Source organism: Sphaeramia orbicularis, chromosome 10 (genome assembly GCF_902148855.1).
Source record: "Sphaeramia orbicularis chromosome 10, fSphaOr1.1, whole genome shotgun sequence".
Classification (NCBI taxonomy): Eukaryota; Metazoa; Chordata; class Actinopteri; order Kurtiformes; family Apogonidae; genus Sphaeramia; species Sphaeramia orbicularis.
The window spans coordinates 51,553,839-51,581,362 of NC_043966.1; the positions used below are offsets into that span (position 1 = coordinate 51,553,839).

At 36.1% G+C, this 27,524-nt stretch overlaps 1 protein-coding gene across 2 annotated transcripts; it reads right to left on the reverse strand.

Annotated features, from left to right (window-relative positions):
* Positions 1-61: 61 nt before the first annotated feature.
* ctsf (cathepsin F) lies at positions 62-27,272 on the reverse strand. Of its 2 annotated transcripts, none has more exons than XM_030144881.1 (14): positions 26,854-27,272; positions 23,396-23,506; positions 22,882-22,963; positions 18,197-18,254; positions 17,230-17,306; positions 13,158-13,271; positions 12,890-13,038; positions 9,716-9,812; positions 8,623-8,703; positions 7,321-7,440; positions 5,599-5,663; positions 5,425-5,515; positions 5,276-5,334; positions 62-706 (listed from the first exon to the last, which is right to left on the reverse strand). In XM_030144881.1, exons 1-14 carry the CDS (start codon positions 27,103-27,105, stop codon positions 632-634), a joined length of 1,431 nt encoding a protein of 476 aa, XP_030000741.1. In that variant the 5' UTR covers positions 27,106-27,272; the 3' UTR covers positions 62-631. The 2 variants fall into 2 exon arrangements, with proteins under 2 accessions (XP_030000741.1, XP_030000742.1); XM_030144882.1 differs by having other exon boundaries at positions 17,230-17,302; positions 18,193-18,254.
* Positions 27,273-27,524: the final 252 nt, after the last annotated feature.

Sequence of the window (27,524 nt, forward strand, 5' to 3'; positions counted from 1 at the left end):
GCAGCTACGCTTTGCTCTAGTTAATTCTCTTACAGTGTATAAAAGATGACAGTAAACAAAGAATATTCCACCTTTTATTATTCAATCTTAATTCATTTCTCATCATTTCACAGCAGTTAGAACAGCTGAATTCCTGTTGTGTAGGCATAAGATAAAACCACAAAACTGCCAAATAAAAAACCCTAAAACATTCCAGGTTTTAGTAACATTAGCACAAATACTCAAAAGAACCAAAAAAAGACATAAGTCTAGGCAAATTCATGACACATGGGACTCAGTTACTGTAACGACACATGAGTTAAAAGCAACACTGGCTAAAACACAGCAACTGAATGTAATGATGAGCACACACACCAAATCTAGAGTTCAGTCTAAACGTTCACCTAGCGTTCCTAGACCTGGTCTGTTTTGGTACAATGGCATGACATCTGAGGTATAAAGGTGGAACACTGCTAACCTGGTTTTAACGGAAAAAACAAACATCAGTAGGACTATTTTATGCATGTGTTGATGTGTTTGGATCCAATGTGTGTCCAAGTAGCTTTAAGGTGCTGGTCATCGGCTGCTGAGTGCATGTAGAGCAGCATGATCGAATGTACATGTGTACGTGCAAACAGGAAGTGCTAGTGGTTTAGTTGACGACAGCAGAGGAGCACATCTTGTTGATCCCACATGCATTGGATCCTCTGTATAGGTAGTAGTAACCCTGGAAGAACCAGAGAGAAGAACGTCAACACACAGAGCACAAGCTGGATGTCAATGAAAATGGACAAATAATTACAGGCAGCGCTGAAACATCTCAGTAGATATTCACAGTGAACCAGGGGTGTCAAACTCATTTTAGTTCAGGGGCCATATTCAGCTAAATTTGACCTGCAGTGAGCCGAACTAGTAAAATAATAACATAATAATATATAAATAATGTCAACTCCAAACTTTTCTCTAAGTTTTAGAGTGAAAAAAGTAAAATTACATTATGAAAATATCTGCATCTACAAACTATCCTTTCAAACCATGTGAATAACATGAACAAACTGAAAAAAATGTGTAATTTTAACAATATTATACTTCAGTTTATCATTTACACATGTACATTATAACTTACAAATCACAGTGGATCTACAGATACACAAAACATATAGTAACAGGTGGAATATTATTAAATTTGCACTTACTTCTCTTAAGACATTTCAGATTTATCATATTTGTTCAGGTTATTCAGATATTTTTGCAATATTATACTTTGTTTTAGTGTAAATACATGAAAATATTTACATTTACAAAGAGAAAAATTTGGAGTTGTGGGTATTTATAGGTTATTATGATAGTATTTTATTGGTCTGACCCACTTGAGATTAAACAGGTCTGAATGTGGAACCTGAACTAAAAGGATTGTTAATATCTTCAGTGTAATTTTTGCATTTCATAAATCCATCCCAAGGGCCAGACTGGACCATTTGGTGGGCTGGATTTGGCCCCCGGGCCACATGTTTGACACCTGTGCAGTAAACGATACATTAATTTACAAATACCATATTGAACTTGTCTGTACAAAGATGAAATTAAGGCTTTAAATTCATTAAATGAATGAAAGAGAATAAAAAATGAAGAAAATACTAAAACAAAATGAAAAGAATCTGAAGAAAATTAACAAAAATATACAAAATAATCAAGAAAATGAAGAATCGAATAGACAAAGTGGCAACCTGGTAAAAGGCTATTTGACCAATTTTGATTGTCAGCACTAAGTTTGGAAAAGCAGCTATTGAATATTAGAAGATCCAATTAACTTACAAGTAAAAAGTAAAAAAAAAGCATTAAATAAAAGAGATAATTTACCAAGATTAAGGAAGTTCAAATCAATGTTTAAGTTCCTAAAGTTTCTAACAAGTGAGTTTCAAAGAATAAAAAATAATAAAAGTCCAATAAAATGGGCAGTCTAGACAACTGGAAGGTGCAGTCAAAAAGGAATAGTTGACTGAAGAAGAAGACGTTCTGTGTTTGTCAGATTTTAACCCTACAGAATAGTTGAAAACACACAAATAACTGTCTGGCCTTTTAATCAATGGTTCTGAAATTCTGAATATCCACTGATGTGACTATTTCTACACCTTTGGCCCGTATCACCCAGTTTTACACTGGAAAAAGTACAAATGTGAACTAATTTAACTAAGTTAATTAATTAGAAAAGACTACCTTAACAAGTGGTGTGAGTTAATGCACATACGGAGGATCATTTTTCTAATAAATTCTGATCTGGTGAACATGAACTCATTTCTCATGACTGATCAGCTGTTTCTCTGGGATCCTCTCCTACGTTCCCATAAACCCCTGAACCATGACTGGTCTGACAGTGTGGACTGAGGATGACACCAAATGATTCCTCCATCTCATCCATGAAAACATTACAGCTACTGTCAGGGTTCATACACATTTTTCAAGGTCAAATTCAAGCACTTTTCAAGCTCTTTTAAGGGTCTTTTTTTTTTTTTTAACTTAATGTTTATTTGGTTTTGCTCATACAAATATACAAGATATTTTACACACATTAACAAATCTAATCAAACATCCCCATACGGCAAACATGAAAAAAAAAAGTATATCTGCAGTAGATATTGATTACAATGAATCACAAATGAAACATGAATGACAAAAAAACCCCACACATGTATACAACCACTTCTGAATGCTTATTCCATTAAAAGCTTAATCGTGGGACTCCATCTCTTTGTAAACATCACTCCCTGAATTCTAAGTGCATAAGTAATTTGCACCATGTGGCAGATTTCCTCACTTTCTCAATCTAAATGTTATATGTTGGAGGTTCAGCTTTCAGCCACTTGATAGTGATGCATTTAATGGCTGCCGTTAGTAAAATTTGCAAGAGGTATTTTCGGTTATTTCCCTCCAAACTTTCTGGGATAACACCTAAAATAGCAAACTTTAAATCTTTAGAAAATGTTTGGTTGAAAACTGTGTTCACAGTGACAAATTTAAGGGTCTTTTTAAGCTTTTTCCAGCAAAGTACCTTATCACTGAGGTGAAACACATATCTACTGGAATACATATGCTCATGATTATTTTTGTCGCTTTTCATCACAATGTAGATTGCATTACGCTATAAACATCTAAAATTATGTTTCACAATCGCAAAAACCATAATTAATTTGAGGAGAACACAAAGTTTTATGCAAAAATGGGAAGCCTCTTGGCGTTCTTCAGGCACACCCACACAAACACAAAGATTCAGATAAAAAATGTACCTGGAGTCGACCTGAGAACACCTGGGAATTTACTTTTTTAACATAGAATTTTATTTTTCAAAATGTATGTAAGTAGGGGTGTAAGAAAATATTGGTTCTGCAATATATCGCTTTATTTCATTTCACAATACTGCATTGATATTTTTAGGTATTTATTCAAATGCAGATATTGTGGAGGTTAATTTTAGCTTTTTTTTTGTTTTTTTTTTTGCTTATATTTTATGTATTATTTAACACTTTCATTAAATAATGTTAGTTCCTTTGTTGGGATTGCACAAAAATAATGTTATGATGTTAATTATGAACTAATAGAACACGGACTTTTGAACAAGATCTTAAACTGTAATGTCTGTAAAATATAATTTAAGTTTTAACACAGGAACATTTTGTGATGTGTTTAGTATTTGTGCATATTTCTGGTGTAATTCCATTCTTCCAGGAAATAATCTTTTAAAAAAGAAACAAAACCACTAAAAAAATGACCTTTTAAACAGTTTCATGATATATATATCGTATTGTGACCCTAGTATTGTGATTTGTATCGTATCGGCAGGTTCTTGTTAATACACAGCCCTATATGTAAGTAGCTCTGGCGTGACATCTAACCTGGCAGAGTTAATACTGTAAATAAATAATTTACATAATTGGAAGCAGTTAAACTGAAATTCAAGCACTTTTCAAACCTTGAAAACACAACACTGAAATTCAAGCATTTTCAAGGATTTCAAGCACCTGTATGAACTCTGTGTTTAGATGGAAAACAGTAACAGAATGGTCTGACGTGGATTTTACTGCCACCTTCTGACCAAACTTCTGCTGCTTTTTTCCTTCACCTCCAGATTTAGCAGCATGTTTTATCCAAGTGCAATACAGCTACTGAACACATTACAATGACAATACCTCAAATAAGGATATATATTTAACATATATCCTTAGTGTCCAGCCAGGGTCAGAGTGCAATATATATTTATCTCTACTGTTTCTTGGTTGGTGACAGACTTGTTTTATTCTGTATATATTTATACTTTTCTTTTCTTCTTCTTTTAAACTGTTTTGCACTACAGACCACTAGAGAGTTGTCTCTTTTAATTTCGTTGTACACATGTATAATGACAATAAAGGCATTCTATTCTATTCTATTCTATTCTATTCTATTCTATTCTATTAATGACATTCTGTGACAAACTTAGTTGGAAGTTTTATAGACACAAAAAAGAAAAAGTAGGCGGAGCTTACTAATACCCCCGCCACACATCACTTTGCCCCTCCTGCTCACTGATACCCTGCCTACCCAGGGATTCATTCTGAATTTTAAATTAAAGACAACTGTAAATTAGATTAAACTAAATTTCTGTCCTTTTGGGTATTTCAGTCAAAGTCAGACAAACATTATTCTGCCCAAGTCTTAACTTCTAATCTGATCACACTTTGTCGATTTGGGGGAGAAGTCTTCAAGGAAGTTAAAATTTTTAAAAATTTGTAGAAGAATCCTTAATGTGTCTTTTATACTTTTATTCACACTCTTTCTTATGCTGCTTTTTTTTTTTTTTTTTTTTTTTTTTTTTTAGATATTTATGCCATCAGGGTTATTCTTTTATATTTTAGTTTTTATACTCTTTTATATACATTATTTATACTTTGTTTTTATGGCACCCAGGACGATTGTACTTTTTTAATTTCATTGTACTTGTACAATGACAATAAAGACATTCTATTCTATTCTATTCTATTCTATTCTATTCTATTCTATTCTATTCTATTCTATTCTATTCTATTAACTGAAATCCAGCTGTTAAACCGCCCACTGCACCTCTCCTAGTGGTAAAGAAAATGTGTCTCGAATTTGAAAAAACTCGGGTGAATAGTCTTGGAGAACTTGGTTGGACAAAAACCTCAGATGAAAGATGAGCTGAATTCCTGGTGTTACTATAAACTCCAGTCCATATAAACTGCTACTGAAAGGATTGTGGGTTTGTCTGTGGAAGAGCTGTCAGCACATGCAGTGGACCTACCTGTTCTCCGTAATCCTCCCCCCAGCTGTTTTTGATGGCCCAGAATGGGACGCCGTTCCCTGTAAACAGGTTCTGTAGTCAGTATAGTGCACATGTGACTGTCACTACTGTCGTCTTCCTTTTCATGAGGCAGGTTAAACATGACTTACGGGCTCCGTATCCCACCATCAGCACAGCATGGTCAATCATCCAGGGGTTGCAGAAGATTTTCAAGGGGTGAGACACTCCCTTCCTGTAGAACTACACGTTTCAAGGACACAAACTGGTGATTAGACGTGTTCCTTAAACATGATCTGCATAAGAACAGTGACATGACTGTTTACCTGCATGGCAAAGGCGTTCAGAGCCACAGAGACCGGTCCGTTCTCAGCCAGCCACGCTGCGATCTCTGAACACAGGGAACAAAGGCAGGAGTCAGTTTAATGGTTTGTCTCACAACAGGACTGTCTACAAATACAGGCTTCTACAACAACCGCTAGCAATAAAATATGCAAAAGACTCTTTCACCATTGTAATATAGTTCAGTACCAGCCAAAGTCTAAAACGCCTTATAAAGCATCACGAATCTTTACCATAATACTGGAAGGTCTCACAACGTCTGTCTGTCTGTCTGTCTGTCTGTCTGTGTGCACAGTTCAGAGGAATGTAAACCTTTTTAAGTGGCCAATTCAGCTCCTACAGTTGGGGAAAAGTCCCATCTCCATTCAGTATCTTTTTTCTTTAAAATTTCCTTTGTTAAAGTCAGGAGGGACTGATTTAATTCACATTGCTGTGTCCATGATGGTTGGCAGGAAGCATGATGGGAAATGAAGTTAAAAACAGGAACAAGGTACTTACTAACTTCAGTCCCTAAATATCGGTATTAATACATTAACTGTCATTTAAACTTTAAAGAATGAGTTACCAAACAATTCTTATGTCAGTGCTTATAAAAAATAGACTTCCATCTTTTCCCTAAAGTCAGTTCTGCCCAGCATCAGAACGACCACATTTAAACCTGTGGTTTCCCACAGGTCAACATGCTTCACACTAACTGTACACAGCTGACTGCTGCAGTTTGTCATACTTCTTCTAGTCTGTCAATGAACAGACTAGTGAAAACAGTAAGTTAATAGGACCAATATTTTAGGAGATATCAGTATTTTTTTTAACATAATAGCCTTACAATCATGCTGCTATGGCCAGAATCAGGTCAGCTCTTTGGTGGTGACTGCTGGACAAATGTGGTACAGCACGTGTGAATACACAACAAACATCTGTGCTGGGGGACCAGGATACTGCCGTCTATTTTGGCTGTTTTTCAGTCCTTTTGATTTTGCCTTTATATACTATATAAACAAATGTTTACTACACCCATGTTTGGAATCTTTTTTTTTTTTTTCAGCACAGCTTCATTTAGATCGTCTGCCTATTATTTTTTTCACTTTAACCTACTATATTAACACAAAAGGCCAGAAAACACAAAAAAATATATAAAATCCAATTTGAAAAATGTATATAATTTATTGCATAAATAACACAGATGCTTAACGAACCTTTTCAAAGACTTTAAAAGTGAATATTGGTTCCAAATATTAGGTATATAATATTAAAATTGTAATAAATTAAAACTATACTCAAATATTTGACATAAAAGCAGATCTTTACATAGGCGTTTTCTGCAGTAATCAAACACAGTTATCATGATAATTAGAATTTAAAATGGTAATACTAACCGTTGGCAGTTTTACCACGGTTTATCGTTATACCGGTAATCATTACATCCCTACATATTATGCCACCCATTGGACACTTCCTATATATTAACTTTCAATCACATTATAACAGTGATTATAAAGTGTCAATCAATCAAATTTTATTTTTTAATCATAACACAAGTTATCTCATGACACTTTACATATAGAGCTGGAATAAACCAGAGTCTCAATTACAATTTACAGACACCAACAGAATCCTCCAGGATCAAACACTTGTTTCTGTGCACACATTGGTTTTAGAACTGTTCTACATTCCTCACGTCCTCCTTCTTTACTTGGTCTGCTCACCTTTCTCGTCTTTGGAAAGTTCCACTGAGCTGTTGATGTAGGCGGCCACCTTCCCACTGGTGAAGTCACACCTCTGTTTGCGTCCAGTGTAAGAGTAGTCGCTCTCTGTCTCCAGACCGCCTGAAACACATGTGTACCATGAAGGTTCGATCTTTATGCTAAATGTCACAGCTGTGCGTGTGATGCATTGTTTTTGTAATGTCTACATGTGTTTATGTACTGAGGGGGCTCACACAGATGGTCGTACTATAGACGTGTGTTTCCCAAACTCAGAGTCTGGACCCAAAAAGAGTCACAGGGCTGTGTTTACTGGGTCTTTAATAGGTAAAGGAAATTATAAAGCAATAAGATGATATCTGAGTTCATTTTCCTAATTAAAACCACAGTGTTCTGCAGTAACATTTTATAATGTTGACCTCATCTAAGTCATGTGACGTGTAGACGAGAGGCTTCTAGTGTAAAAGACAAAAAGATAACAGACAAGATGGGCACAATGTATAAAGGTAGAAACTTACATGTATAAAAAGAAAAGATCAAAAAAGGCATAAAAGATACAAAAAGCAAAAGTTGCAACAGCATGAAAGTTGTATGAGGTCAAAAGTGATTTTCCCAGACTGTTCTGACAGACAACAGGGCATATAGTTTTAGTCAGTAGGGGTGTGTATTGGCAAGAATCTGGCAATACGATTCAAATCAGAATATTAGGATCACAATACGATTTATCATGATACTGTTAAAAAGGCAAATTTTTTTATTGTTTTTGTTTCAGTTTTTAAAAGATTATTTCCTGGAAAAATTGAATTACATCAGACTACTAAACACATTTTTTTATTTGATCAGAACAAGAGCTAATGTTATATCACAAAATTTTCCTGTGTTAAAACTTAAATCATATTTTACACACATTACAGTTTGAGATCCTGTTCAAATGTTCATATTCTATTAGTTCAGAACTGACATAACATTATTTTTGTGCAATCCCAACAAAGGAACTAACATTATTTAATAAGAGAGTGTTAAATAATAATAAATAAAATATAAACAAAAAAGAAAAACAAAAATGAACCTCCACAATATCTGCATTTGAATAAATACCTAAAAATATTGATATAGTACTTTTTAATATCGATACAGTATTGTGAAATGAAATATCGCGATATATTGCAGAACAGATATTTTCTAACACCCCTATTAGTCAGCATGTAAGACTCCAAGTATGAGTCCTGAGGAAATGCCGACTTTCTCTCATGGGTCTCCAGGTGAACATGTTTGGGGCTGATCTATCTAAAGTGCTGTCTTTACCGAGTTTCTCGATGGCTTCATAAGCGTTGGAGGGCAGTCCACCTCTGCATGCCTGGTCCACACCGTCACAGTCCACCAGCTCTGGAAACCACACAAACCACAAAAAAACCACGGCTTCAGCAGGACATCATGACCGATCCTATGTTGGGTAACAATTATAAATCAAATATTAATTCTATATTCTTACTTCAAAAAAAGGTAATTCAACTTGTCAATCAAGCACAGTCCTTCGCTCCAACAAATCCCCTATTTATAAAATTAAATGCTCTAAAACTACACGATCTTGTTGACCCTAATACTCTTATTATAATGTATAAAGCCCATGACCATATGCTCCCCTACAGTCTACAGGAGATGTCTGAGCCCAGGCAAAGTAATTATAATTTAAGAGGAACTGAAATCTACAAGAAAATTTAGTGTAGAACAAACATAACCAGCCATTGTATCTCTGTCAGAGGGGTACTTCTGTGGAATAATCTGGAGCAAAACTTAAATGTCCTATTCAGTTTGTGTACTTAAAAGGATGTATAAATCCACTATAATAACAAAATATAGAACATTATAAAAGTACGCATAAAATAAGATATTATTGTAGTTAATTGTTATCATGATAAGAAGATACTATCATATTTATTGATCATTGTATTTGGAGTAAATATTTGAAGTGCATATAAATATTATAGTTTATATTAAAAACGGTTGATTACGTGAATCTGATTGTGTGAGGTGACTAAAAAAGTGTGTATGAATGGTTTGTACCATTGTTTTGTGTTATTGTGTAAATATACAGAGGAAAATGTGTGTTAACAAAGCAAAGGAAGTGGATCTAGTTTGATTATTAGTTTGTAAAAAGGGGGTGAGAGTCAATAAGTCATACTTCTTCCCACTCCTTTTCGAGCGCAGAAAAATTTTCGTTCTTTTTTTGACCAGATTGTATGATTCTTTGTTATCTGATGATCCTATGTGCTCAAAATGAACTACTACTACTACTACTACTACTACTACTACTACTACTACTACTACTACTACTACTACTACTACATGTATGAAAACGTTACCCACTACTCCCGTGGGTCCTTTGCAAGTCCTTTACCTTGTTCAGACAGTGAAAGCAAGGTCCCGTTTTTCAGGAACCACTGGCCTTCAATGTTGCCTGTGACAGAAAATGCCCAGCAAGATCCACACATACCCTGTGGACAAAAGATGAGCAGGAGGAAGTTTCAGCACATGACACTCATTACCACATATGACTCCTATGGACATGCATCACTCAGCAGATTTAATTTTGGGAGTTGCTACTATTTGCATTCCTTGTTTTTTTTTTAAGCCCAGACAAGTGGTACATGTATATAATTCAGTACGAAGGGGAAAAAAAACACAGTGCTTCATTTGATCCTTATAACGTTTGTAACAGTCCAGTGTGCATTATTGAAACAGGGTGCATTATTTGGCAGAGCTTCTTTAGTCAGAACGTATGCGTTTAAATGGATCCACGGTGCCACCTCCAAGAGAGGGAATTATCCTAGAGAATAAAAATGACTAAATCACCAAACCCAGATTATTCCCCTGGAGAGGTTTCCTGCTTAGAAAAACTCAAAAAGCCAACCTGTTTCTTGTAAAATATTAGTTAATGTGTTTCTCCTCCTCCTTAAGTTTGTTTGACAGACTCACCATGTATTTGTTTCTTTATTTTGATTCCTTTTTTTGGTTTTTGTCTGCTGTTTTGATGCAATCACTGAACAGCTGAAGTGAAGACAGACAGGAAGTGTTGGGGAGACAGAGCAGAAGAATGACAACAGATGTCCTCAGGCCGGAACAGGCCAGATCCTGCACGAACGCTGCTTTTCCACTGACAGTATCAGCTTAAGTCATCTGAACTCAACAAGGCTTTTGTGGTGTGTTGGAGCCAAAACACATTTTTGTTTGTTTATTCCTCTTTTTTGCTTTGACCTTAATTTAATATTTGTTTAGTGGGTGTGGCTGTGATGATCACCACATGTGCAATTCATCATGGGTGTTGCAAGGTTACATATATCTGCTGTGTGAGGTGGGCAGTGTACATGTGAGATCAGCCCCAAACAATTTTCTGACTGTGAGACAGAGTAAATTAAGTTGGTCGGCATTTTCAGTGTTTTTTATGTTAAGGAGCCTAGTTTGTTTATTTATAGAAAGTATATGGAACAACGATTGTGACCTATAATGAACACTTGGACTTGATATCAGTGAATAAATGGATTGGCATATCCGAAGACAAAGAAAACAAGCCGGACATTCATTCACGCACGCGTTAAAAAATACAACAGGGTGAACCCTTCCACATCATAGTAGTGGCTAAAGGTAAAGCCATTACATGGTGTTTCCACTGTGTGGGGGTAAGGACCACCACATACTATCAGACACTATCTCTAACACCATCCTCATCAAGGTTCCAAGTGAGCCAATGTGATACCATATCTCAGATCACTGACTGGTCAATATAGAATTGTTACTGTGTAAGTATGTATGCGAATCATCATGTCACAACACAAGACATTAACCCAAGCTTTTGAGGAAACATCACAGCCAATGTTCCTGTAGCATCTATCGCAGCTACAGATTTCATTCTAAACTACAGAATCATCCAAAAGCATCTTTTATTTCAGAGTGGTATAACTTACAGGTTTTAAGTATCGCCTCCTCCTTGTAGAAGCCAATAATGTAATAACAACCGATAACGCAATAACGGCCAATAATGTAATAGATTTGCTATTTTTAAAATGTAATAGGCCAATAATGTAATATCTGGCCAATAATGTGATAAAAGTCCTGAACCGATAACATAATAGCTTTTGGGCAATAACGTTATAACTTATTACGTTATTGGCTCAGTTATTACATTTGCAAAGAATTTTTTTTTTTTTACCAGGCCAATAATGTAATAACCAGCCAATAAGTTATAATGTTATTGGTTCAGGACTTTTATTATATTATTGGCCAGATATTACATTGCTGAGAAACATGGCTTATTACATTTTAAAAATGGCAAATTTATTATGTTATCGGCCGCTATTACATTATTGGCTTCTACACTCATTGTTGCCTCACTCAAAACTGTAGTCAGCAAGTTATGATGAACAGGGAATACTGTACCTGAAGTATGAAGGTACCATATACCACAAACCCAATAAGTCATAGTGAGCTGGTACCAGTCAGAGCAGAAGCAGCATAAGGCTTCATCCTGCATGTATAAGCTCTACCAGTAGGGTGGTGACTGTTGTGGATTTGATAGATATGTTTTGGACTGGCCAAACTAGGGATGGGAATCGAGAACTGGTTCTTTTTCAGAACCGGATCCCAGTAGCTCGATTCCTTGGAATCGTTTACCTGCCTGCTTAGCGATTCTGCTTATCAATTCTGCCTTCGTTGTACATGCATGATGACGTTACGTGTACGCTGCATTGTTTTGGTCAGAACGTAGACAACATGGAGTTGAGGCAGAGACGGTCTTAACAGACGACACCAGGTCTAAACAGACGACACCAGGTCTAAACAGACGACACCAGGTCCACTGGAACCCTGTCAAAGCTTCCATTTCTTCAAAAGGGTGGAATCCCTCCAGTATGCTCTAACATTTGTCCTCAGCATGTGATTCATTTACAGGAATGTCACATATTTGATTCGCTAAGTAGCGACGCTTGTGAATCTAGCGGCAGAGTGAACACCAGGCCGTCATCCAGGCCCAGTTCCGGTGCGGGCAACAAACGTCGTACCCAAATACAAGTTTCTGAAGGTAGGGGAAAGGAAATGAGGTGCACAACAACGGGAGATGCGCCGAGCTGAGTCGAACCGGTTCGACATAGTGGAAATACAGCAATAGAGGAATCAGTAAAGTGTCTTTAGTTTCATTGCACCCCCCCCCCCCCCGAACCAGGCCTGGCGTCATCTGTTATTATTATTTGTACATAGAGTATATGGCATATTTTCTGTTCAGATGGAAATATAAAAGACAGTTAATGCAAACACACCCGTTTGTACTCTTTTATTCCCTCACCAAATGAGAATCGATAAGGAATCAGATCGATAAGCAAAATCGATAATGGAATCGGAATCGTTAAACTCTTATCAGTTCCCGTCCCTAGGCCAAACCTAATGCACTGCAATGTATTTGACTGGTTTAATCATAGTTTATGCTTGGAAACAACACTGTGTTTGTTAGTCACAGGACACTGGAAAAACATGTGGGGTTTGTTAAGTTTTACATGATAATGTGCGCCTCAGCTGTTGGTACCTGGTTCTTAACAGAACTGACGGCACCATGATCCCTCCAGTCCCAGCTAGCAGGGGCGGGCTCTTTGGCAGGAGGAGCAGGTTTCATTGGGCGATGGAGGGTCCACTGACTCAGCAGGGGGTTGAGGTACGAAGAGCGGAACTCCTCCTCTGAGAAAAACCACAAGCACACGTTCAAGTATCATGAGACTTCAAAAGATGTGAAAAGCAGAAGATGGATTTGATCATAGACTGTGTGGACAGACACACACACACACACACACACGTACCAGTTAGGTCGCTGAACTTGGTGACCCCGTACTCAGCTGATCCTTGATCCAAAGACTGGATCTTCTCTGCTGTTCTCAGGTTTTCGTGGAAGATTTGCAAGCGCCGGTCTGTCTCTGCAGGGTCAATGATCAAAGGATGACACCGTTTTTCAGCAGATCACAGGAACAGACTGTTTACTATCAATATACTGTTTACTATAGTTCATGATTTGCATTTAAGTGTCACCCAAAGACGATAGATGTTCAGAGTCAGAAGTATTTGACAGGACCCGAACCTTGAATGTAATCAAACATGTGACCTTTGACTGCTCTCATTCTCTTTGGATTTTTAAAAAAAATTATTTTAGAATATTCAAGGGGTTTTAATCCAACAATAAAAAGCTCTGCAGCTTGTACACTGAACTCAAAAAAAAAAACTGTATCACTCCAAACTCTTACCCATTTTGTCTGTAAACAAGTCAGTCCTTATCTAATCTTTTACTACCTATCCTCACATGACCTGTTTCACTGTTTTGCTATGTTCATCTTTTTGTTTTGAAGATTCATAAATGACAGTTTATGAGATGTGGTGTGAATGCATTTTTATAATCAATAACAGTATCAAAACATTTTATTGTTATTACTTTATTATGAACAGGAGTTTCATGAACAGTAAATCCTTGGTTCTTTTCCACTTCATAGTACTCGCTTAACTCTCCTAATCACAAAGATGACAAAATGTAGTACTATTTTTAGTAGTGTATAAAAATCACATCACAGTTGGAGAGATTTAGAGGTGTTAGAGTTAGAGGTGAAGGACAGAGGTGTTCCAAGTCTTCACACCAAAGTAATGTAACAATTACCAGTATAACGATAAGTCACGGTAAAATTGCAGATGGTTAGTATTACCGTTTAAATTCTAATTATCATGATAACCGTGTTTGATTACCGCACTTTTACGGAGAAAACGCCTCTGTAAAGATCTGCTTTTATGTCAAATATTTGAGTATAGTTTTAATTTATTACAATTTTAATTTTATATACCTAATATTTGGAATCAACTTTTAAAGTCTCTGAAACGGTTTGTTAAGCATCTTTGTGTTATTTATGAAATAAATTATATACATTTTTCAAATTGGATTTTATATTTCTTTTGTGTTTTCTGGCCTTTTGTGTTGATATAGTAGGTTAAAGTGAAAAAAATAATAGGCAGATGATTTAAATGAAGTTGTGCTGAAAAAAAAAAGATCCCAAACGTGGGTATAGTAAACATTTGTTTATATAGTATATAAAGGCAAAATCACAAGTACTGAAAAACGGCCGAAATAGGCTCAGACCACTAAGGGTTAATATTTGAACGTTTCTGCTGACAGAAGGTACATTGTGCCTATTATTTTATTTGGCTTTTTTGTTGCATTTTTTTTCTCCCCAAAATACAACTTGGTTAAATTATTTCAGTGTGTATCAGTACTTTTTGAACATTTTGAGCACAATTTCAACAATACCGCGATAATAATGATAACCGTGATAATTTTGGTCACAATAACTGAGATATGAAATTTTCATATTGTTACATCCCTGAACGTGCTTATCAGCTTATTGTTTACACGTACAGTAGTGCAGGCAGGTGACATACTGACGGTGATGCTTTGTGCTTTACATTTACCTGTCGTACCCCGACATTCAGTAAATGTTCGTATGTGAGGTTTGCACAGAGGTTTATCCAGGTTCATTAAGGTGGAGACACACCAACCCGACTGCCGATCGTCGCCAGAAAAGGACGCCCTGATCAATCAGCTCCCCTCTCCCCAACACGGTCAAAAAAGTATGAAGAACACACCAAACTGACTACCGACTTGAGCGTATGTTCTGCGCTTGCATGAGACGTAAAACTGGAAAATGACAGAACATCTCTCTAGACCAGGGGTCTCCAACTCATTTTCTTTCAGGCTCCACATTCAGCCCCATTTGATCTCTAGTGGGCCGGACCAGTAAAATAATAACATAATAACCTATAAATAATGACAACTCCAAATTTTTGTCTTTGTTTTAGTGCAAAAAACCCCCATTAAGTTATGAAAATACTTACTTTTATAAACTATCCAAACAAAAAAGATGTGAATAACCTGAAAAAAAATGAAATTTCTTAAGAAAAATAAGTGCAATTTTAACAATATTCTGCCTCAACTTATCATTTCTACGTGTGCATTATGGATCAGATCTACAAAGACACTAAACACTGAGGAACAGGCAGAAAAGAGTTCAAATTGTGCTTAATTTTCTTTAGACATTTCAGGTTGTTCATATTTGTTCAGTTTATTCACATTTTATGGTTACAGGATAGTTTGTAAATGTAAATATTTTCATAATTTAATGTTATTTTTTGCACTAAAACAAAGACAAATTTGAAGTCGTCATTATTTATAGGCATAGTGTAATAGGATTTTTTTCATATCAAACCAAACCTCGGGCCGCATGTTTGAGACCCCTGCTCTAGACCAAAACCCAGAGCTCGCTGTCGTCAGTCATTGTTGTCAACAGAGAGTGTTCAGTAGTCCAGAAGGGTTGTTATTATTGTACTTGTTGAACGGATGGAAGAAGAAAGATGTCACAGGTGAAAACTGAGGAAAAATCGCACTATGCTAACAATGCTAACAGTGTTGACTTCATGGAATGAATGAAGTCCATAGTCCACACTGACTATCACCCATTCAGATCTGATCTGAGTGAATGGACTACTATGGAAGACAATAATAGTGTGCAGTACTGTGGCAGAGCTGGATTCACATGGAAACTTCTCCTTCACTCATTCACTAGTCCAGGCCTATCCCTCCACCAATCAGACTGGTCCGACTGAACGATGGGTAGTGGCCAATTACCAAGGTTATAATAGTTTTGAATTTTTATTAGCTTACTGGCCAACAGGCCATAAGCTACTGTCGTCATGCGGCATCCGGCGGCGGCGTCTGTCGTTGTCTGTCATCATCTGTCATCTGTTATAAAAATTTCAATCGTCTTCTCCCAAACTCCAGTTCTGATTGACTTCAAACTTGGTATACAGCTTCTGTATGATGATGTCACCACAAGGTATTGAAATTATTTGGATCCGGATCTGATTCTGGATTTGGTGCAACTTTGAAAATGTTCCCAGTATAAGAGATAGGAAGTGGATTGATTCAATAAATCAGTATCAATGATATCAAGTTGGAATTTGAATTTTTTACAGATCTGATTGGAATAGGAGCAAAACATGGGCTATTTCTGTAATAGAATAAATACACATAACTGGGTGATAATAAATGGCATCTGGATACATTTCCCAAAGCTTTGAATTTGGCCGGTAAGCTACAGGGCCATTGGTCCGATTTTTTTTATTAGTTTTTATTTTTATCTAAATGCTTAGTTTTAGTTTAGTTTTAGTTTTTTCATATCTTTTATCTTCCTTGCCGTTGTATTCACATAAATCCCCGACAGGACTCTGGTGATTTGGTCTCCATGTTTCCGGGTAGGGTGGGGACCAGAAGACGACTGGAAACCACAAGTGACCAGAAGTGACGGACTGTGAAGTACCGTATGGTGCTGTCAGATAAAATTGTGTGAGCGAAATAAATCGATTTCATATCAATCCGACATTGACAAAGACGAAAACGAAGTTAATTTTATCCATAATTTTTATACGTTTTAGTTAGTTTTGTAAATGCACAATACAGTTTCAGTTAGTTATATTTTTTTTCTTTTAATTATAGTTTTTATTTATTTCAGTTAACAAAAATATTTTTTCAATTTAATTGGCCGAAAAGACTGGAGACGACATTAACGACAGCCGATCGCATGGAACACACCAAACAGACTCATTTCACCGACCTCTCCAGACTGCCCGACGACGTCCGACCACCGAAAATCGGGTTGGTGTGTCTTCGCCTTTAGGTCCACAGTGTCACACAGTGTGGCTGCTGATGAACTTAAAAGACTCTGAAATGTCCCAGTCTGTAGGAGACCTTAGAGGAGCACTATGGAACATCAGTGGGTGCTTGTGTGCTGACATGGGTGCTGGGTACCGGCGTCAGAGTAAACACAGGTGTCAGTGACTCACCTTCCTGGCTGCTGTACACCTTGTTGTATTTAACCATGAACTCTTTGAACTGGCCCAGCAGCTTCACAGACTCCTGACGTACACAAAGAACACAGATCACAGAGGCGTTAATCCTTAATAACTACCCTTTGATCTCAATTAAGAGGAAATATTTTCCAGAGAATGTAATATTCATGTATATCAAATCCATATGAAGACAACAGAATATCATAATTATTGATCTGAAAAGTTAAATCTATAGAAAGTAAAAGAAAAAAATCCTTCACAAGCAGCTATTTCATGTCCAGACCTCTCTTTGGTTATGTAGGGGAAAAAAGTTCATCTTTTTTTTAGATTAGTGACAAAATAATCTTAAATTCCAATGAAGCCATGCTTAAGCAGAGGGTTAAATGCTTACTTTCAGAAATTTCCATTGCTTTAGCTCATTTGATTAATTAGTGATTAAAAAAAACATGTTTTTTGAGAAAACTGAAATTCCCTACACAACCGGCACCATCTGATATTAAAGTGCTTTAAAAAAGCAATTCACACCAATTTTTCAGACAAAATGATTTTTATAATGATAAAAGGATGTATAAAAGGTCATAAAACTGTATTGAAAATAGAAATATATGATTGAGATTTCAAATTATAGCAATGATAAGTTATGTTATTATTTATTCTTAGAGAGCTTTCCGAGGGACTGAATTTAGTTGATAGAAAAAGTTCCGTAATTTTCTTGAAAATCCTTTTTTGACAAAAATTTTAATGGATTTAGAAACTTAAGATGTTATACTATCGAACTACAAAAAGTTTGAAATCATTATCTCAATTCTAATTTTTTGATTCAAAGTCAATAGGCGCGTGACTTGACCCAAAGGTTACCTCCACCACCACCACCGGGTTCAAACTGGTTATAGGACAGATGACAGCAGAAGTAGAATAGAGGAGGACAGCTGGAGGACATGGATCTGGTGTTTTTACCTCCATGTGTGCACTGCTGGATGGATCCTCTGCCTTGTTGGTTTCATCCATCTGAGGTTCGGCTGATGAGGAAAGAATTTAGAGAAGTCTTGTCATACATTCATATTATTGAAATTAATGAATGATTTGAGGGTTAACCGAAGTGTACATTCGATCACACACTTCATCACTGCAAGACGATTAAACAGCAAGTTTTTTTACATTCATTAACTGGGGGTTATTTATAGAGATGCACTTTTTATTATTTATTTTTTCTTTTTATTATTATTATTTATAGAGATTGCAAAACTCTTGGCTAATACCTCTAATTGTCACACTAAAAAAGCCTCCAATGTGACTGAATTCAAACAATTCTGTAAAGAAGAGTGGGCCGAGATACGTACCTTCATGTACAAGACTTAATGCCATTTACTGTAAAGGGGGGCACCACCAATTATTAGGTTTAGGGGTAATTACTTTTTCCACACAGGGCTAGGTACAGTATGTTTAATTATCTCTTTCCCTCAATAGATGAAATCATCATTTAAAAACTGCATTTTTATTTACTTGGATTTACTTTGTCTAATATCGGAATTTGCTTAATGATCTGAAAGATTTAAGTGTGACGAATATGCAAAAATGTAAGAAATCAGGAAGGGGGTAATTACTTTTTCAGAGCACTGTCATTCAAGGGAGAGACTGAAGTTAAACATTCACTTCAGAATTTGACTTATTGTTAAGAGCTGTCAACACCAGATTTCAGACAATCTAGGACATTGTATGTTCTCAGATCACATGACTGTAGTTAAGACTTTAAGGACCTGCAGAACCCTGGGACAAAGTCTGGCACTGACTTCAAATAGCAGCGAAAAATTCACCAACTTTAACAAAGTGAAAAAATACTCCTCCCTCCAAGATGTAATATCATCACTTAAACATACTACACAGTGTTTTCACATTTTTAAATTCCATAACTTTTCCCAAACTTTAGCTGATTTTATCGAATAATGACTTTGACATGACTTTTCTAGGTTATTCATGACACTGTGATTGTGATGAACATCCAGAAAAGTTGGACACAACATTTATCAGCAAGGTCAGAGAACAGAAGCATTTCATAACCTCTGAGTTACATAAGTCTCATTTATTGACCGGTGTCCTGATGTAACATCAGTCTGCAGAGGTCAACAGAAGTCAGGCATGCATGTGTTTGGAAATAAAAACTAATTTACTTTACTTTAACCCTCAAAGATCCAAAACACCTTTTGTGTGGTTGTTTTTAAATTCAACAACTTTTAGATTTTTAACCCCAAACATGTGCTGTCAAACATCAGGTAAAGTGGATGTCTCAACTTTCCAATGGCTCCACGTATGTTTGGACAAGCAGAAGCTCCATAGTTAATGTGTTTAAGCCCTAACATTGTGCAGAATTCATTCATCATTTCAGTCTCTTAATTTCAGTCAATAAACGACTGTGACTTGCTAAGCACAGGTTAAATGTAGATACAAATTCATATAGAATGCTGTGTTCCAGGCCGTCTTCTAAGCCCGTAAGTCACAACTTCAAACCACGACTCACGACTTTGTAACGTTCCAGGCAAGTCACGCCAAACCGACTGAGCACAAGGAATTGTGGGAGTTAGATGTAAACAAACCAGCATGGTGGACCATACGTTATGTTCATTTACAATCATTTCAGTCACTAAGGGTGTTTGTTCTTTGCTTATTTGAGGGAAACAGAGGAGGAAAAACACTGCATAAGGCAAGAGAAGCTGTTCTACCTTTTATGTTATGTTACTTGTATGTTTGGATTCATATTTGGTATTAATTTATTCTTGCACTCATTGGACTGAAAACTACCTAACGCTAGAGTCACTGCTGATTATACATATACATTTATATATACATTTGCAGATAAATAAAGTCAGAGCAATACTTTGTTTTAATAAACAATCTGCATAAACATTGCATCCATGGGGGCTGCCATTGCTACGTGACGTCAGAACTCGGAAATGGGAGAACATGGATCTAGTACGAGTTCACGGGTGGGAAGTCACAGGTTTAACTGACATTCCAGTGCATTGTCACCAGTAGAAGGTTGGAAAAATATGAGTTACAGGTTGCCTGGAATGCAGAAGTCTAAAACATCTGTGTTCAACGTTTTAAATAAGAAACAACTACATTTTTAAAAGTTCTGTCTAAACAGCAAAAATAACACTTTTTAAATGTGTGGCAATTTCATTTATTCTGAGACAATGCAAACGTAAAATTGTGACATTAAATGCACTAAATGAAACTTAGACTTCTGATTTAGATAATGTTTGACACCTAATCCTGACTGAAAATACAGGTTAGAAAAATTAAATGAAACAGTTGATGTGCCACAAAAAATGTTGGAGGTTTCTGAGGTTTAGGAATATGAAAAGGTGGCAAATAAAAGCTATGAGCCAATGTCTCAAACTGGTGTATATGACTGGATTGATCTGGGGTGTAGTGTGTTTGTAATGGATGGAATGAACACAGCAAGATCAACCGAATTCTCATGTTTCTGTATCTATTTAGTATTTATTTTTTAGATAAATGTTACTATATTTTTATCAATTATTTATGGTGACTGAAGTGGGTTTTTGGCATCAATGGGCAAAAAAATCCATGAACATTTTCTGCATATTATAATCAAAATGGTCTGAGAAGACATGGGACTCCTGCCTTTACTGCTTTTCAAAGGTTTCTGATTAATCACAGGGTTTCAGAGAAGAGGGAGTGTTAAATACATGACTGACCAATAGCTGATCAGATTCTGTCCGACACTACCCGGATTTAATTCAATTGCTCTATTTTGTGTCTCAACATGGAAGCTTGTAAAAGTGGTTGCATGTCTCCATAACACAGTGGTTTCCAACCTTTTTTGTCTCATGACCCCATTTTAACATCACAAATTTCTGGTGACCCAAGACATTTTTTTTGCTATAATTAATTAGTTTTTGATCATGTAATAGTTTGCCATTCTGTGTAGCAAATAAACGTTAATTTTAGAGGACATTTAGTCTATATAATGTATATTATTATGGACGGAGGCAGTAAATCCAGGTGTAGATTACTGCACAAAGGGAGAATTTTATTTTCCTTGGTCAGGATATGTCCAGTCAGTCCAGCTTGGATTTACAAGGAGGACAATTAATACTGAACAAACAAGAACTGAAACTATGAATTATGAAAGAGCTGCAGCATCTGAAACTGACCACAATGAACATTTGACAGATAAACAGAACCACAGTGCTGCAGTTACAGCTTCACAGTTTGTCATGCCTTTTATGTATTGGCATTGTCTCTGTCAACTCACCATATATTTTTTATTAGTAAGTTTTTTTATTTTATTTTTATCAATTACTAGATATTTCAGGTGACCCCATTTGAATTCCAGCCGACCCCACGTGGGGTCCCGACCCCAAGCTTGAAAAACACTGCCATAACAGCATGAAAGGTCAAGTTCATCTGCTTTTACATTCATATTTAGTCTCTTTATCTGGACTGACAGCATAGTGCTGCAGAAGGATGAGGTGTATTTTCCAATTCTGGCTTGTTTTTCAAAATGATCTCACCTCCTGCAGCTTTAAGTGCCTTCAAAACCCCAAGACTAATGTCAGCTTGAATAGGACTGTTTTTGCTGATACACAGCTCTACTTCCTATGCACTGGTTTTGTTTATTAAAGGCACACTATGGAAGATTGGCAGCAAATATTATAAACATTCCAGATCGTGGTATTTATTTTATATGTTCATTTGTTATGTAAAATTGGACAAAACATCTGTGTCTGTTGATATTAGCAAACTCCATTCCTAACCCTACATCCATAATAATAGTCACATCATGCTGATTAGGATGTAGAGGTTTTGGGTCAGATGTTCTGGGAAAATGCTGCAATCCAGTGAAAATGTAGGATCCTCAGTTCTTCAGTGAATTCCTCCTGCTCTTCTACAATTAAGGGTGTAAGAAAGTATCGTTTCTCCAATATATTGCGCTTTTTCATTTCACAATACTGCATTGATATTAAAAAATACTGCATCGATATTTTTAGGTATTCATTCAAATGCAGGTATTGTGGAGGTTCATTTTAGTTTTTTTGTTTTTCTTTTTTGCTTATATTTTATTTATTATTATTTAACACTGTTTTATTAAATAATGGTTATTTGAAGCATTCTAAAAGCACTTTTTATTGTTTCAGAGGCAGATGTTAGTTACTTTGTTGGGATTGCACAAAACTAATATTCTGATGTTAGTTCTGAACTAATAGAATATGAACATTGAAACAGGATCTTAAACTGTAATGTCTATAAAATATAATTTAAATTTTAACCCAATCCCAATTATAGCATTAGATCCTGTTGTGATCAAATAAAAATGTGTTTAGTACTTGTGCAGATTTCTGCTGTAATTCAATTCTTCCAGGAAATAATCTTTAAAAAAAAAAGAAACAAACAAAAAATTGCCTTTTTAACAGTATTGTGATATATCGTATCGTGATCCTAATTTTGTGATTTGTAACGTATCACCAGATTCTTGCCAATACACAGCCCTATCTACAGTGTTCACAAACATCCTCCTTCCAGCACAAAACAGGCTGTGACATAATCTTACGTACTGAACCATTAAGACACTAACTAGAGAATTACAAAGGCATATAATTTTCAGAGTGTTTGCTGACCAACCTTTAGCCTGGCATTTCTGTTTGAGAAGAGTTGATGTGCCCTGCCAGGGAATGTCCCAGACCTCGAACACACACACCTCCGTCTGATAAACACAAAAACACACACAGATAAATCAACAGTTCAACAAATTTTGTTGAACCCAGCGCAGAATGACACAGAGGTATCGTGGTATTCTTCTCTGCTTAAATTGCAGAGGTTGTTTTGCATTAGGAACAGGGTTCTCTTACAAAATCTAAAGATAAGGGAACAAAAGAAGACAAACAGAATTGCGTGTGTGGTGTGTCCATAGCGTTGCTCAAAGTTAAAGTCAAGTCACAAGATCAGATGAACAAACAGAGGGAAACTGTTGCAATGAAAAGAGAGAGAAAAAAAAACAAACGAATCGACAGAGTTCATGCACAAACACATTCCCCTCACAACATATTAAAAAGGTACTGGTGAAAGCTGTTACAGTATGTTTAAACTATGACTGCAGCATACTTTCTGCTTTATTATGCAGGGTTTTTTTTTTTACCTTCAGCTTGTGTGCCTCGGGATAGAAGTCACATGTCCTGAGCATGGCAGATTTCTTACACTGAGTGTTGCTCAGTTCCACTGTTATAGTGTAGCGGATCCCCTTAACCAGCTGTAGAACAGACAAGCACACACACATGAGTCACATTCCAACAAACAAGGTATCCTGTATGTGAGATTTCCATCCATGCATGACTGTTGTTTTGTTGCAGTCTATAATCAGTATTTCATGTACAGGAGATTGCAGTAAGTTGAGCCAGTTGGATTTACAGAACCACAAATAAAAGCAATCTGGTGACCAAAAAAATAAGGAAGTACAGAAAATAACATCAAAGCAAACAGATGTTTCATCAGAGCCAAAAATGTTAACACGGTCAAACTTTTTATCAACCATTCTCACAGTAAATGTCATGTCATTATTTCTCAACCAGTTTCAAGACTGATTTTTAGTCTTAATTGAAAGTTGAAGAAATTAGACTGTTATTTGTGGTTTTTAATAATTTATAAAAGACTTAACAAGATGAAAACACAGTAAAACACAAAATAAAACCATAAAATAAAAATCAAGATAGTTCCTGATTTTGTTAATTAGTGCTTTATTTTACAAATACTACTTTCAAAAACTGAAAAAAAAAAAAAATTAGCACAGTCTGAGGTCAATGACAACAGTGTAAAAGACTATTATTTGAGATTTGAAGCTAATTTTTTATGGTAAGAACACAACAAACACACAATAATTAATAAAAGTTGAGTGATTTAATTGGTTTTCCCCTGTAAGTCGCTTTGGAAAAAAGCGTCTGCCAAATGCATAAACATAAACATAAACATAAAAGATTTTATAAAGCTAGGGGTTGAAACAATCAAAATGATTATAATAATACAATGTTTGTTATATATCAAAATAGACATGACGCCTATAAAAAATAACACCCCCCCCGGATGTTTTCCACTTTTATTCATGCAAAAACTGGTCAATAACATGTGACATTTTGAACAAATTTATAAGTTATTGGAGAATTTATAAAGAAAACACATTATTGTTAAGTTAAAACACATTTCTACAAAATAATGTAAATAATTAAAGAGATATTACCTACAATAATATCTGCACAGATACATATATATGTGTGTGTGTGTGTATATATATATATATCTATATCTATATCTATATCTATATCTATATATATATATCTATATATATATATATATATATATATATATATATATATATAAAACCTTATAAGTGACTTAATCTAATTTAAAAGAGGTTCCGCCAACTGGTGCTAGTAATGTCACAACTAGTCAAATACTTTTATAGATACTGTACGTGTAGATAAAAAAAACTATGTATACAACAGAACGTAAAACTACAAAACACTGACATGTCTGGAGGGGCTTTAATTGAGAATGTGAATGTACATCACAGTAATATTACAGCAGCCCTGCCTGGTCATCATGCTTCTAAACAATTCAGTCTTGTATCTTAATTAAAATACCCAGGTTCTGGACATTATAACATGACAGCCAAATGCAGCGTAACAAAGAAAACAAGACCTAAGCTTGGTATAATAATAGATATGAACCAAGCCACTGAGTGAGGCAGTTTTATAGAAAAGAAAGTTTTGGAGTTTGATGTAAACTGTATTTGGTAATACTTGACATCTGGATCTAGGAAACTCACATCTCCTTAAAATCTGAAGAACTTTGATTTGATTTCAGAAGTAAGAATGGCACTTCTATGGAGACGTGAGCACTATTTAGCCCTGGAATGCTCATTTAACCTATATATTTGGATATGTTGTGCCACAGAACCATTTGTTCATGGATCATTCTTCGTATAATTTCACACAAAAAAATTTGACATAATTTCCCTGGTTACACTGTAATATGAAATACAAACATAATAATACTGCTATGAAATCATCACATGTAAAAGATGGCTTGCGTTACCCCTGTTCTCCCTTTAAATACCGTACCGTCTCTTGCTAGCATATAAAGCACTGAATGGTTTAGGCCCAAAATCCATCAGAGACCTTCTGGTCCAGTATGAACCATCCAGACCACTCAGGTGGTCTGGTGCAGGTCTGCTCTGTGTTCCAAAACTCAGAACTAAACCTGGAGAATCAGCACTCAGTTTCTATGTTCCATATATCTGGAACAAACTACCAGAAAATATCAGGTCTGCTGAGAGTCTGAGTTCTTTTAAGTCCAGGTTACAGACTCACCTGTTCACTGCTGCCTTTGACTAAAAGGCTTTTCACTTTTTAAATTTTATATTCTCCTTCAAAACTCTGCACTGCAGCTCTTTAATATGGGTGTGTTTTTATATTTTTGGGTTGTATGTGTTGTTTTCTTACTTGCTGTTTTTAATCAGTTTTTACATGGTTTTTTTTATGTTTTAAATGTGTTTCTTTTTCCCTTGTCATTGTATTTCAGTGTCTTGTGTGAAGCACCTTGAATTGCCTTGTTGCTGAAATGTGCTATATAAATAAACTTGCCTTGCCTACAGTTTTATGCATGTCGACAGCCTACATGTCTGGATTGTTCTTTTTGCCTCACTCTGCACAACCCATGAAGCAGCGTTAAGACCAAGGATAAAGACAGGCGTCACTTCCGGTCACGTGAACGGGCTAAAGCCGCTTGCGTTACGGTGTAAGAACTATTAAATACATTTAACAAAAACACACGTTACGAGACTGTATTCTTTCATTTTGAACCGTGGGCTACGTCTATAAACGGTGCGGCTCCGTCTAAACCTGTTTCCTTCGTGCTCTTATTTCCGGTGTCTGACCTCTTGCGTCACTGTTGTTTACAAATAATACACTCATTCTGCAGCTATTAACTATAACATGTCAAAATGTAATTACATATTTTGAACATGACATTCGTAAATTAGAATCTGTTGTAAATTTGATCATTTTATTTGGAAAATTTCATTTACACAAAAATAAATATACCAAAACACACACCCAAATTTTAAAATCTTTCTGATGGAATTTGAAAAATATATTAAATCATTAGAATTTATCTTTAACAAAAAAAAAAAAAAAAAAAAAAAAAAAAGCACTAGCAACCTGGCAATTTATAAAGAATTCTTTAAAACAGACTTAACTCTCTGATGTATTTACTTATTTATTTTTGTTAGATATGTTGTTTTTTTTATACTATTATTTGTCTATTATGCTTTGTGTCTTTAAATCTATGCATTTTTTTTTATTTATTAGTTCAAATGCTTTTTCTTTTTGACATCTTGATGTTTGTTCAAAATGTATATGTTTTGTATAGATAAATATTTTCAATATAAAAGAAAAAAATCGTTCTGCAGCTATTGTCCTCCATTAAAGATTGAATAACATGGTATTCTCCAGCCAAACTCAGAGGTTTCTTTAAAGTACGGTTTGTCAAAGTGTTGGAGCTGAATTAGCCCCATATCCCAGTCCGGCTCGGGTCAGTTGGTACCTGTTTAGTGGCTGAAATAACCCGGCTGACTCTCCGGAGGTGCATGGCGTTGGAGCCCCGGTTGTAGCGCTCTTCGGCGAACTGCAGAGCCTTCTTCAAACCCGGGTCTGACTCATGAAGCCGGATGGGAGAGCCGGGAGGCCCAAACAAAGGCCGGTCTAAGTCTTCACCGAGCCCCAGCACGGAGGCGCAGACCGCGGCCAGGACCAGGCACGGGATTACCGGGGAACGGCGGAGTCCAGCAGCGGCCATGGTGAGGTTCACGGACGAAAGAGGCCCGTGTCCGGCGTGTCCGCAGAGAAAACTGGGTCTGTTTGTTTAACGGAGGCAAACAGATCGATTTTAAAGTGTCAGATGTGGTTGAAACCGGCGAGAAGCAGGGATGTTGTTGGCAAACAAACGGAGAATGATGATGAGGCTGTGGGTGGAGCTAGATTGGGGGGTGGGTGGAGCCACAGCGAAGTAGGCGGTGCTTAACACCCACAGGCTGAGATGCACCAAACAAATGAGAACTGCAGATGTCTCCTCTGGTGTCTTCAGTTCCGCAGGAAAACAAGGTTTATTACCTCCGCCAAGGAGGTTATGTTTTTGCCAGGGTTTTTTGTTTGTTTGTTGGTTAGTAAGCAACATAACTGAAAAAGTTATGGACAGATTTTGATTACATTTTGAGG

What these genes read in the sequence shown, in the direction of transcription:
- ctsf (XM_030144881.1), bottom strand. Translation starts at nt 27,105, where the DNA reads ATGGCCGCTGCTGGACTCCGCCGTTCCCCGGTAATCCCGTGCCTGGTC. An exon ending in GGTGTACAGCAGCCAGGAAG is followed by an intron (nt 13,272 to 17,229) that starts GTGAGTCACTGA and finishes TTGACCCTGCAG; the next exon opens with AGACAGACCGGCGCTTGCAA. An exon ending in GGGAGGATTACGGAGAACAG is followed by an intron (nt 707 to 5,275) that starts GTAGGTCCACTG and finishes TGGTTCTTCCAG; the next exon opens with GGTTACTACTACCTATACAG.